This window comes from Cucurbita moschata, unplaced genomic scaffold (assembly GCF_002738365.1).
Source record: "Cucurbita moschata cultivar Rifu unplaced genomic scaffold, Cmos_1.0 Cmo_Scf00001, whole genome shotgun sequence".
Classification (NCBI taxonomy): Eukaryota; Viridiplantae; Streptophyta; class Magnoliopsida; order Cucurbitales; family Cucurbitaceae; genus Cucurbita; species Cucurbita moschata.
Window position 1 is genome coordinate 286,475 of NW_019268517.1, and position 11,039 is coordinate 297,513.

At 36.2% G+C, this 11,039-nt stretch overlaps 3 protein-coding genes across 4 annotated transcripts in view; 2 read left to right on the top strand and 1 right to left on the bottom strand.

The window, feature by feature from the left end:
• The first annotated feature begins 806 nt into the window (after positions 1-806).
• Positions 807-3,431, top strand: LOC111444545 (universal stress protein PHOS32-like). Of its 2 annotated transcripts, none has more exons than XM_023082578.1 (4): positions 807-1,122; positions 1,315-1,424; positions 1,520-1,638; positions 3,009-3,093. In XM_023082578.1, exons 1-4 carry the CDS (start codon positions 945-947, stop codon positions 3,052-3,054), a joined length of 453 nt encoding a protein of 150 aa, XP_022938346.1. In that variant the 5' UTR covers positions 807-944; the 3' UTR covers positions 3,055-3,093. The 2 variants fall into 2 exon arrangements, with proteins under 2 accessions (XP_022938346.1, XP_022938345.1); XM_023082577.1 differs by having other exon boundaries at positions 808-1,122; positions 3,088-3,431.
• A 1,104-nt stretch (positions 3,432-4,535) lies between these two features.
• On the bottom strand, positions 4,536-7,161 carry LOC111444487 (ubiquitin-conjugating enzyme E2 32-like). The gene is made up of 5 exons (XM_023082573.1): positions 6,886-7,161; positions 6,087-6,218; positions 5,905-5,989; positions 5,343-5,506; positions 4,536-5,254 (listed from the first exon to the last, which is right to left on the bottom strand). The coding sequence occupies exons 1-5, from the start codon at positions 6,994-6,996 to the stop codon at positions 4,841-4,843; spliced, it is 906 nt and encodes a 301-aa protein (XP_022938341.1). The 5' UTR covers positions 6,997-7,161; the 3' UTR covers positions 4,536-4,840.
• Positions 7,162-8,588: 1,427 nt separating this feature from the next.
• The window catches only part of LOC111445203 (bromodomain and WD repeat-containing protein 1-like), a 14,039-nt gene continuing 11,588 nt past the window's right edge, over positions 8,589-11,039 (top strand). The window contains exons 1-3 of the mRNA XM_023083460.1: positions 8,589-8,904; positions 9,081-9,190; positions 10,520-10,880. Of these exons, the coding sequence (XP_022939228.1) occupies positions 10,525-10,880 (356 nt within the window). The 5' untranslated portion in view covers positions 8,589-8,904; positions 9,081-9,190; positions 10,520-10,524. The remainder of the gene's footprint in view (positions 8,905-9,080; positions 9,191-10,519; positions 10,881-11,039) is intronic.

The window sequence follows — 11,039 nt, forward strand, 5'->3', positions numbered from 1 at the left end:
ATAATAATCCACTACACCGCAGCCTACAGCTTTAAGTTTCAAACTAAACCTCCACCGTTGATTTCGGATAAATTTATAACTAGTGTTTATTTGTTTTTCTATTTACTCTTTTCCACACTTTTTTTAAAAGCTTTCTTATTGGACAAATAAATTTTTATTATTGGATAAAAATAGCTAAATGTATAATTAGGTTTTTTATGTTCTAATATTTTTAGCTTATTTTTTTTATTTAATAATGCAACTAATTCACATCCATAATTTATTAACTAAAATTAAAGCTCAAAATATGAGCGATTGCACTCTTGTTGTAATGGGACAAACGATTATATATCACTTATTCTAACTTAAAATAAAACAAGTCAGCTACATGAAAATCGTAATTACAATTCAAACATATGAATGAAATTCGAGTCAAGCTTGCGAGAAAATATTTTAGAAGACGTGAACTAGAAAATACATTTTTTAAAAACAATTGGTAAGAAAACAATGTTGTAGACTCGAAACAAATAAGCAACAAACACAATATTTGTTATAGCATATAACCTAGGTAACATCCTTAAATTTTGGGGTGTTTTAGCCATAGTAAAAAAGGGTTTGAAACGGGCATGACATGATTGAGACATTTGACACGGGACCACATACATCACGCCTTGTATAAACATGACCATGACATTAAGGTAAATATCATCCATTTTTCATCATTTGTAAACACGTTTTTAAAAGGCCAAGTGTATTGGGGAACACAATCTTTCCCTACGCCCGTCCGCAGAGGATAATACATCCTAGATACCAATTTTCACTCCCATTCAATAGTTATTTCCTCTCGTGAAGTCTTTGCCCCTGAAATTGCGTTGCGCCCCTTCTTCCAATTCCTCTGATAGAATAAGCTCTCCCAACATTCATTCTCATTCACAGTTCCACGGAGAGTAAGAGAACACCAGAAAATGGACGGTGAACGGAGAGTCGGAGTGGCGGTGGATTTCTCCTCCTGCAGCAGAAAAGCTCTCAAATGGGCTATCGATAACATTATCCGCAAGGGCGATTTTTTGGTTCTCATCACTGTTCGTCCGGACGGTGATTATGAAGACGGCGAGATGCAGCTCTGGCGAACCACTGGATCTCGTAAGATATTCTTTCATCGCTTATTCTATCGCCGGAGATTACGCATGCACTTGTTCGATCGCACCGCAAACCTTTTTCGTGGTTGCTGATGTTGTTGCTCTGTTCACTGTTTGAACAAACTCAGTGTCGAATTCGTTTTCGGTTTGGTTTTTATGTTCTTGATGGTTTGACGGTATGTTTACTGTTTTGCAGCGCTTATTCCTATGGTTGAGTTTGCCGATCCTCACACCTTGAAGAAGTACGGGATTAAGCCTGATGCTGAAACTATTGACATTGTGACGACTGCGGCGGCGCAGAAGGAGGTGATTGTTTTATCTTTGTGTTTTTGTTTACCGTTTTTTTGTGGTGTTTATGGAATTCATCGCGATGATTTGGATTTTTTCTGTAATGAGAGCAGATCACTGTGTTGCTTAAGATTTATTGGGGAGATGCTCGTGAGAAGATTTGTGAAGCGATTGATCATATTCCTATTAGCTGTCTTGTGATCGGAAACAGAGGTCTTGGCAAGATTAAGAGGTTAGAGCGAATTCTCTTTTTGTTGTTTAAATCAGCTTTTGGTTGATTTTACAAGAAATGATTGGATTTTTTCTTTTCCTTCCAAAATTTTATATTTCCTTACTCCATTGTTGTGGATGAATTGGTTTTTACAACCATAAAAGCTGTCCTTTCTTAGAAAATGGCCGTGTTTCATAAGAAATTAGATGAGTGTTTTAGACTTAAGATTGGCTCTATAGAACGATTTGCAGAAACTGTTTTGGATAGAACATATCAAATGGTTCTTGGATCTTCTCTTAGTGTACTTGCTTTTACTTAGGCCGATGGGCATCTTGCTTTATCCATTTTTGTTGAGGAAAGATAATTATAATGTTATGAATAGAAGTGAAATTTTGATTGCTAAAAATTACAGATTTTTGGGTTATGAGAAGTAGTTGTCTGCTCCCTTGAGCTTATACGAGATAGATCGAATGTAGATGACCATTCCAACCGTGGTCGGCTGTTAATCATAGATACGATACATTATAATGTTTCGATAACTGATGATGTAAGATGAAATGTTAGATAATTAGTCTAGTTTAATTACTATTAGTTTAGAGATTACTGTTAATGTTAGTTTAGTGGTTACTTATTTTGGATTTATTTAGTTGTTTGTGTGAGATCCCAACTGAGGGGAATGAGTGCTAACGAGAATGCTTGAGGATGCTTGCCCTGAAGAGGGTGGGTTGTGAGATCCCACCTCGGTTGGAAAAGGGAACGAAACATTTTTTATAAAGGGTGTGGAAACCTCTCCCTAGCATAGGCGTTTTAAAAACCTTTCGGGGAAGTCTAAAAGGTTGTGGAAACCTCTCCCTAGCATAGGCGTTTTAAAAACCTTTCGGGGAAGTCTAAAAGGTTGTGGAAACCTCTTCCTAGCATACGTGTTTTAAAAACTTTTTGGGGGAAGTCTTGAGAGGCAAGGTTGTGGAAACCTCTCTCTAGCATACACCTTTTAAAAACTTCACCTCTCTCTAGCATACACCTTTTAAAAACTTTTTGGGGAAGTATGAAAGGTTGTGGAAACCTCTCTCTAGCATACGCGTTTTAAAAACCTTTAAAAACCTTTCGGTTCGGGGAAGTCTGAAAGGAAAAGAACCATCTACATAAGATATTAAATACATTATACCAACATCAACTTCGGTGTTGAATAATGTGGGTACTCGTGGGATGTACATGATTTTAAGTCAATCTAGAAAGTTTATTATGGTATTTGGTTATGAATAGAGGGAGTGGGAAAGGTTGAAGGAAGGCAATTATTAATGGCTTTAGTGAGAGTGCTCGAGAAACGGGGGTGTGGGTTCGACTGTGTCGATGTTTGAATTTGATGAGATTTGTGTATGCAATTTTGACAGGGCCATCTTGGGGAGTGTGTGTGGGTTCGACTGTGTCGATGTTTGAATTTGACGAGATTTGTGTATGCAATTTTGACAGGGCCATCTTGGGGAGTGTAAGCAACTATGTGGTGAACAATGGTGCCTGCCCAGTGACTGTAGTGAAGAAAATAGATAACGAGAACTGATCGCTCCATCCCCACAACACTCTTGGATCTCCATTTTCTCGTTCAAATTTTCTGATTATGTGTTTGTTTTGTGAATTGGAAATGTGTATGTTCATGGCCTTAGCTTCTGTTTTTGTTCATTAAAATGTTTGTCGAATAATGGGAACCTCTTCATGGATGGGGTGTTTGTAATAGGATGAATGATGATTTAGAAACTGGTTTGGGAGTGTTCTTGAAAACAATTTTCTGTTCAATAACAATATTCTTTTTTCATTCACTTTTTTTTTTCTTTCTTCATGGTCTGTTTGTTGTTTGTATATGACTTGTTAATAATAATTGAAGTGATTTTAATCATGGGATAATCTTTGCTTTTATTAATCATCTAAAATTATTCTTAAAACATTTTACATGCCACGTGATCTTGGTAAGCGTTATCCCCCTGTGTAATTTTGAGATATCGAGTTGGCACAAATTAATAGATTGATGGACAAACTGACCATTGAATAGCGGGTTCAAATAACATTTAAAAGAAAATTAAAATTTCTACTAAGAAAGCCGTCCTAAATACACCTTTAGAAAGATCAGAAGTGATCAAAAGAGAAGACGGTCGGTATGATAATATGATATGATGACAATTCTGCCGTTGTTATTGATCAAGAAGGAAATCCAAAAAGAACTTGAATTTTTGGTGCGATTGTCTGAGAATTTCGAGAATTGTGACAGTTAAATTTCACTTTTCCAGAATTGTGACAGTTAAATTTCACTAAAATAATTTCATTAGCACCTGAAGTATTATTAGATGAGAGCGTGAGATAGTTAATAGTATTTGAATTAAATTAATTAGTAAAGTGTGTATTATGTAATTACCTTTTAAAATTAATAACTATTTAATAAATAATATTCAATTAGAAATAATTATAAAATTGTAAGAAAAAAATTTATGAAGTGAAACATATATTAGTCTTATTTCGGGGATAATATCTAATAATCTTAATTTTTAATTCCAAAATAAGCTTTTTTTTTTTTTTTTTTTTTTGCATTGCAATAACTCTAATAGTTTATAATTAAACTGATAAAAATTGATTTTAGCAAAGAAATAAAGGTATAGCTTGTGAAATACCAAAATTGCCCCTAAAATCACGAACACAATTCTCAGCCCCTACGTCATTTTCTTTCTATTTTAAGAAAATTAAGCAGAAAAGTAAAGCTTATAGATACTATAAATTGTTTTTTTTTTTAAAAAATATTAAAAAAAAAAACAAAAAAACAAAGAAAGAAAATTATGTGTATTATTTTTAGGAAATGAACGGAGAAAAATTGAAAAACTAAAGAACACAACACTACTATTATCTTCCAAAAGGAAGAAAAGAAGACTTCATCATGTTCTCAAAACCAATTGTAATTATATGGTAACACCATGTACATAAAATAGACGGCCAAAATATTTAAAGGGTTTTTTAGGCACACTGCTTAAGCCAAGCATTTTTTTTCTCTCTTGCATATGTTACTATTATAGCTACAAATAATGGAAGCGGGCGGCAGGATCACAAGACATAGGATTGCCTTTTCCTACTCCAATGATAACCAAATTCAAATTTACGCTAATGACTCTAATGATGATACACATAAGAAGGACCCTTGTGTCTGCTCTGCTCTCTAGAAGCAGCGGCGGACTTTTCTGTGATCTTAAGATTCATCCATGAACACTGATCCATGAGCGCTTGCTTTGATGAACTTCTTCAGCAACAGAACTACAATTGCAAGAGTGAGCCCCACAGCTGCCCATGTGAACAACCGGTCATCGGCAGGTTTATTGACTCTCGTCTCTGTTCTCAACTGCACGGCGGGGCGATCAGATGGCGCCTCTCTTGCTGCTGCTTGTTGGAGATTGGTATTTATAGATGTCTCCTCTGGTATGGCTTCCTCGACGATCCTGTCGCTTCCGGGTGGATTCTGTTGCTCTTCCCCAGTAGCTGCAGGCTCAGTGGGTTCAGAAGTTACCTCAACATCAGCCTCTTTGTTAGCGGGTTTCTCCTCGGAGTCATCTGGAGAACTCGGTTGAGGGGCAGGCGGCGCCTTACTCAGCAAATATTCATGAATCTGTGATGTTAAAGAAGCTCATGAATGAGCAATGAAATTCAATATGCTATTCAACAGGGTATGAAATATCAACAGAACTTGGAAATACCTCATCAATTAGCTTTTGACGTTCAGGAGTACCAAATTTGGGGGCTGCTTCTCGAGATTTGATGGCCAATACCCGTCTTTCTTCCTTCTTGTAGTCCAAGGAACCAAGAGCGCCATTTGGGTTTGTGGGCATGAAAGCAATTAATGCAACCAAGGCAGTGCGTACTGACAAGCAGCAATCAACAAAAAGGGAAGGGAGGAAAAGAACAAGAAGGATCAGAGAATGTGGAAGTGGAACAACCTAAAGCAACTTAAGTAGAAACCAGACAATGGCCATCCTTGTTGATGTGTGAGTGAGAATTCAAACTATGTTCTTTTCAGTCGAAAATCTTAGGCCTAAATGAGTTGAGTTATGTTTAAGTTAGCAATCATATACGTTGTGAGATCCCATCGGTTGGAGAGGGAAAAGGGAAACGAAACATTCATAAGGATCTAGAAACCTCCCTATCAAATGCATTTTAAAACCATGAGAGGCTCAAAGACGACAATAAAGTGGATTTTGGTTGTTACATACTCGGAACAACGTAATAAGACAAGCTGGATAAAGAATACAAAGAACTCACCACTCCATGACGGTTGCCAATGCTCGGGATGATGGTTCGATATGCTTAAGCAAATCTTTGTTTGGGTTTCAAAACGCCCATTTGGCTGAAAGAAAGGAATTGACACTGATCAGCCCATCAACACAACAGAAGAGAATCAACAAAAAGGGAAATAAGTAGAGGAAAAGAGATGGATATCTTACGGTTAACAACATGAACGAAGGTGGCTTGAATGGATATTCAGATGGCAATTGGATACGTCCATGGTATATCCCACCCTCAAATTCACTATCACCAGGTCCGCGGATGGCGAATTGCCATTCAAATATGTTATCCTGAAAAACCAACATTTAGCCTTAAATTCAACAGAAAGATGTTCAGCCAAAAGCCTTACGTTCTAAAGTAATTAAGAAAATAAAATTATGCAGATAATACCAGAACTGGTGTTCGTTTTTCTTTTCTTTTTCCAGATGCAATTATGTCGATACAATTATGAGAATCAAGACACAGGAGAATACCATAGGATGCATGAACAATGCAAATTATGGACCCATTCGAGATACCTACGCAATTATTAACATAACTAGAGAGAGCAAGGGTTTAAAAATCAAAGATCTGTCCCAAATTTTCAATTTTCAGCTGTCCAAAAACTCGTTAAAATTTCCAAACATCCAAAACTGGAATGAAATCCACAAAAACTCGTTAATATTTCCATTTTCATCCTTAGAACCCTAGAAATTCATATGCAAGCAACGGCAGACACCAGCAGATTTGAACTATATAATAACGTCAAATTAATACTTAAATTCAACCACAATTCCACGCGTATCAGATCATTTGAATAGTCGGAAACAATCATAGTGAATCAATTCATTCAACAAAAATACGAAAAACCATTAAAACGTAAACAGAACCACAAAAAGAAAAAAAAGAAAAAAAAAAACCGCTAGGGTAAGTTTCAAAATAGACATGGAAATCCAGGGAAATTCAAAAGCAACGAACCTCGAGAGGCAGACTCATGAAATCATCAGAAGGATTAGCCTGCATCTCCTTGACCTCCCGAAGGATCCTCTTCACCGCAGGGTTCTTCAAATTGTACTTATCCTCCGCCATATCTTTTCAAACAACTCGCAGATCCGATCCGACTGCAACCGCCACCCGATCACGAGACGAAAAATTATCCGATCGAGAACGGTGAAAAAAAACCTCAACCCAAAACCAGACGAGAGGATTTGAATCGAAATCAAAGCCAATCCGTAGAAATTGAACGGGAACAGCAATTTATTGGCACGGAGGAAGGGGAGCGAAAGAACAAAAGTCGGCCATTAACACGCCACGTCATTTTTTGCTTGTTCGTCGACGTGTCTTCCATTTATTGGCTCGTAAAAAGTTACTAGTTTGTTTTCTTTTTTCGGATAAATTAACAAACTATGGCTAATTTATAAATCTATAATTGAACATAACTTGATGGCAATTAAAACGTATTTATCTATATTTATATTTATTGTTTAATTAAAAAAATGATTTAGTTAGTAATATATTTTATTTTATTTGTAGGAGTTATTGCCAATAGCCGCATGACAGATATCCCGGTCTTGCTCGTCGAGGACGTGTTGTTTATGGTTGCATGCTCGTTCCAAACCCCTTTTACATACTTTTATCCCAGACAGGTCTTTACCATTTCATATTAGATCAGTACGGGGGTGTATGATCGTTCACCAAAATCATGTCTACATCTCCATGGGCTAAAATGCCTCAAAATGTACTATAGTGGACACGACTAGTATGAACTTCTCCCTACCCGATAGTTATATGCAGTAAGCCATTGTTGTCGTCTTTTGCTTACGTTCCCATATAACACCAATTTCAATTTCTTAAATCTTGTTTTCAAAACTCTCTGCCCCCATTTTCTAAAACTTTCTTCTTAAACCGGTGCCAGAGGCTCGAGCATACGTCGCTTGGCCATAGGCGACGCAAGAACGAATAGACTTAACTCACTTGTTTGATAGCTTGTATCTTATTTCAACATTGTGAAGATTAATGAAGATTATACCATCGATACCACTCATGTGGATATAATACCATTTTTATTTGAACTTTACCAAAATTGTACCGTGAAATATGTTTTATAAATCATGGGAAGCTCAAGACTAACGTTGACAATTTATCAAGCGGAAAGTTATGTGCAGGTAAAAAAAACTGTCACACTTTTTAAAGTCTAGGGTTAAAATTGTAACACTTATTAAAGTTCGAGGGACAATTTGATATAACTGAACGTTTACAGGAAAAATTTAAACACATCGAGAAGTTTAGGGTAAATTTTAATTTTTTATCTTTAATTAAAAAGAGAAGTAATTTATGTAATTATTTTTTAATTCAACAAAATATTAGATAATAAACAAAAAATTGGATTAAGGTTTTTTTAAGCAAAAGCCTCCCTACATAAACCCTAATTACATTTAGGGCAATTAAAACATTTATTTCATAAAGTGGGGGCAAAATTAGATAATTTAAAATTTCGCGGGTATTCGTTGCAAAAATAAAATATTTCGATATTTTTTATGTTTGTCAAATCCCCTGGTCACTAAAACGGCGTCGTTCTTTCACACAGAGTCAAAACGGCGTCGGATTTGCCGTGGTGGACTGCCTCAAAGATTTATGTATTGCGCATTTTAAAAATATTTGCTTCAAAACGCTTCGTTCGATTCTATTTTCTCAGCCCATTTCTTTCTTAATCGTTTCGCTGTTGTTGTATTGCTCTTCTTCTTGTAGACTGAAAGAAAGAAGAATTACAGAAATTCCCCATGAAAATTTGGAGCTCCTTCCAAGAATCTGAACCTATAATCTTCATCCTCGGCCACACTTTGTTAGTTTCCATTCCGTTGTTTCGATATCTTATAACTGCAAAATTTGTTGAGTTTCTTGATCCATATCCAGCGTAGTCTTGTAATCTCAGAAGTTGAAGATGCAGTTGTTCATCGTGGAGTTTTTGGTGGGGATTTTCTGCTGACTCCATTGAAGGTACTTGTTAAATGGGAGTCTTATTTTGTGTTCGTAGTTTTGGATATTGGGTAGGGCTTGTCCATTTTGTGGGTGTTCTAAATTTGGTGTGATGAAATTGTGTATGTTGCTTCTGTAGTTTAATTGTATTCTGGAGGTTTCAATGAAACTGAATTGGAGTTATTCGTAATGAACAGAGATGCATTATGAATTTTGAGAGGTCAGGATTTCGTAGGTGCAGAAGAGAATTTCTGACTTTCTGGGACTCCCTATCTGGATGAATTCCGTGGCTCCTTCCGTTCAATAGGTCTGGGATTTTTCGATTTATTACTTTGGTCTGCGGTTCTCTGTGGCTTAGGGTCAGAATATAATTCATGTTCACTTTGTCTTTGGCGTTTCTTTGTGTACTTCGTGAAATTTATGAGCATTCAGCCGTGTTATACTATAGCTGCATTAGTACCTGGTCTTCTTTCTTCAAGAGCTTTGGATTGCCTTGGATCATTTGGGTGGGAACTGGAGGACATGGCTCGGGAGGGGCAGTTTTTCTTAACTTAAAGTATTTTTCATTGGTTTGCCTGAGTGGGACATGGATTGAGGGAGGGTTTTGCTGAATATCCCTAGCTTCAGCCGGGAAAGAGGAGCAGTTTGAGGGATATGGGTCGGGGGAGGAAATTCATCTGTGTATGACCGTGATTTGAGAACCAAAGTAAATTACAGGTCAGAGAGGGAGAATTTATAGAGGAAGAGGTTTGAAGTTGGAGTGTATAGATGAAGAGGTGCGAAGTTGGACCTTAAGAGAGTACATGTCATCTGGTTTGTTTTGGTTTTCTTATTTCAATTTGTTCAAAAGATGGAATAACCCCTTGGTAAATCGATGGCAATTTTATTATTCTAAGATGGTCACTTGAGAGTTCCTTAGGTGGAGGATCAACCGTGGGGATGAAGAAATATTCTTCGTTTCAAAGTCGTGGAACTTCTAGATAATTTGAGAGCTTCAAGACCTAACAGAATTTTCTGTCTCTTCTAATATTTGGAGTTTGTTCTTAGTTTGGGTGCTTTGTTCTTCTTTAGCTTCTTTAGAAGTTTGTATAGGTTGGATTTCTTTTTAGATTTTTGTAATATTGATTGTGTATTATGTATATATTCCTTATTTATATTTGTAATATTTCTTTCCTTATTGGTTGGTCTTTCTTCTATATAAGATGACCTCGTATTTGTCTCACACGTGTAAGAAGAAATCAAAAGTATTAATTTTATTCCCTAAATTCAAGTTTGTCTCTAAGCATATTTTTATCTTTTCATTTATCAATGGATAGTTTATTCTTGCCAAATTGAGTAACACACAACTAACATAAAACACGTCTTCGACTAAAAGGTCAAATACTCGAATTCCCACCCTACTTATTGTTGAACTCAATGAATAGTTTGTTCTTGTTTTAAAAAAAGAAATAGATGGAAGATCAAGCCAATTGAAAGATATTCAGTCCTCTTTTCCTTGTAATATTTATCTTGCTAATATAACTATTATTCCTTTAACAAATGTGTTTCAGAGTGTTATTTACTTTGAAATTGTTGATCTGGCCAATTATTTGTTTTTGAGGTGATTATTGGTGAATATTTGATTCTTCTTCTGTAGGTTCTATGACTAATATGGCTCTTCGAAAGTTTGTTTATGGTGATACACCTTCCATTAACTTGAAACGTTCAAGTCTCCCCATTAAGGCGCATCAGCAAACTCAATTTGAAGAACTTGAAACTAACCAGACGTCAGAGCCTGATGTAGAAATTGACCTTAGAGAAGTTTATTTTCTTATCATGCACTTTCTTTCATCTGGGCCATGTCATAGAACTTGTGGGCTGCTCTGGGATGAGCTTTTCGAACATCAGCTTTTACCCCGACGATATCATGCTTGGTTTTCTAGAAATGGGATGCAAAGTGGGCATGAAAATGATGATGGCTTGTCATTTCCTTTAAAGTACCAACACTTGGTGGAGAGGTATGCATATCTCTTCTTGCCAATCAATTAGTGTTGCATAATTCTTTTAGGCATGGATCCGTGGATATCAAAGCAATCAATTTTGCATTTCTTTAGCTTTGGTTTGAGCACCACGTCTCTCTGCAGCTATTCTTTCGTTTTTTTTTTTTTTTTTTTTTT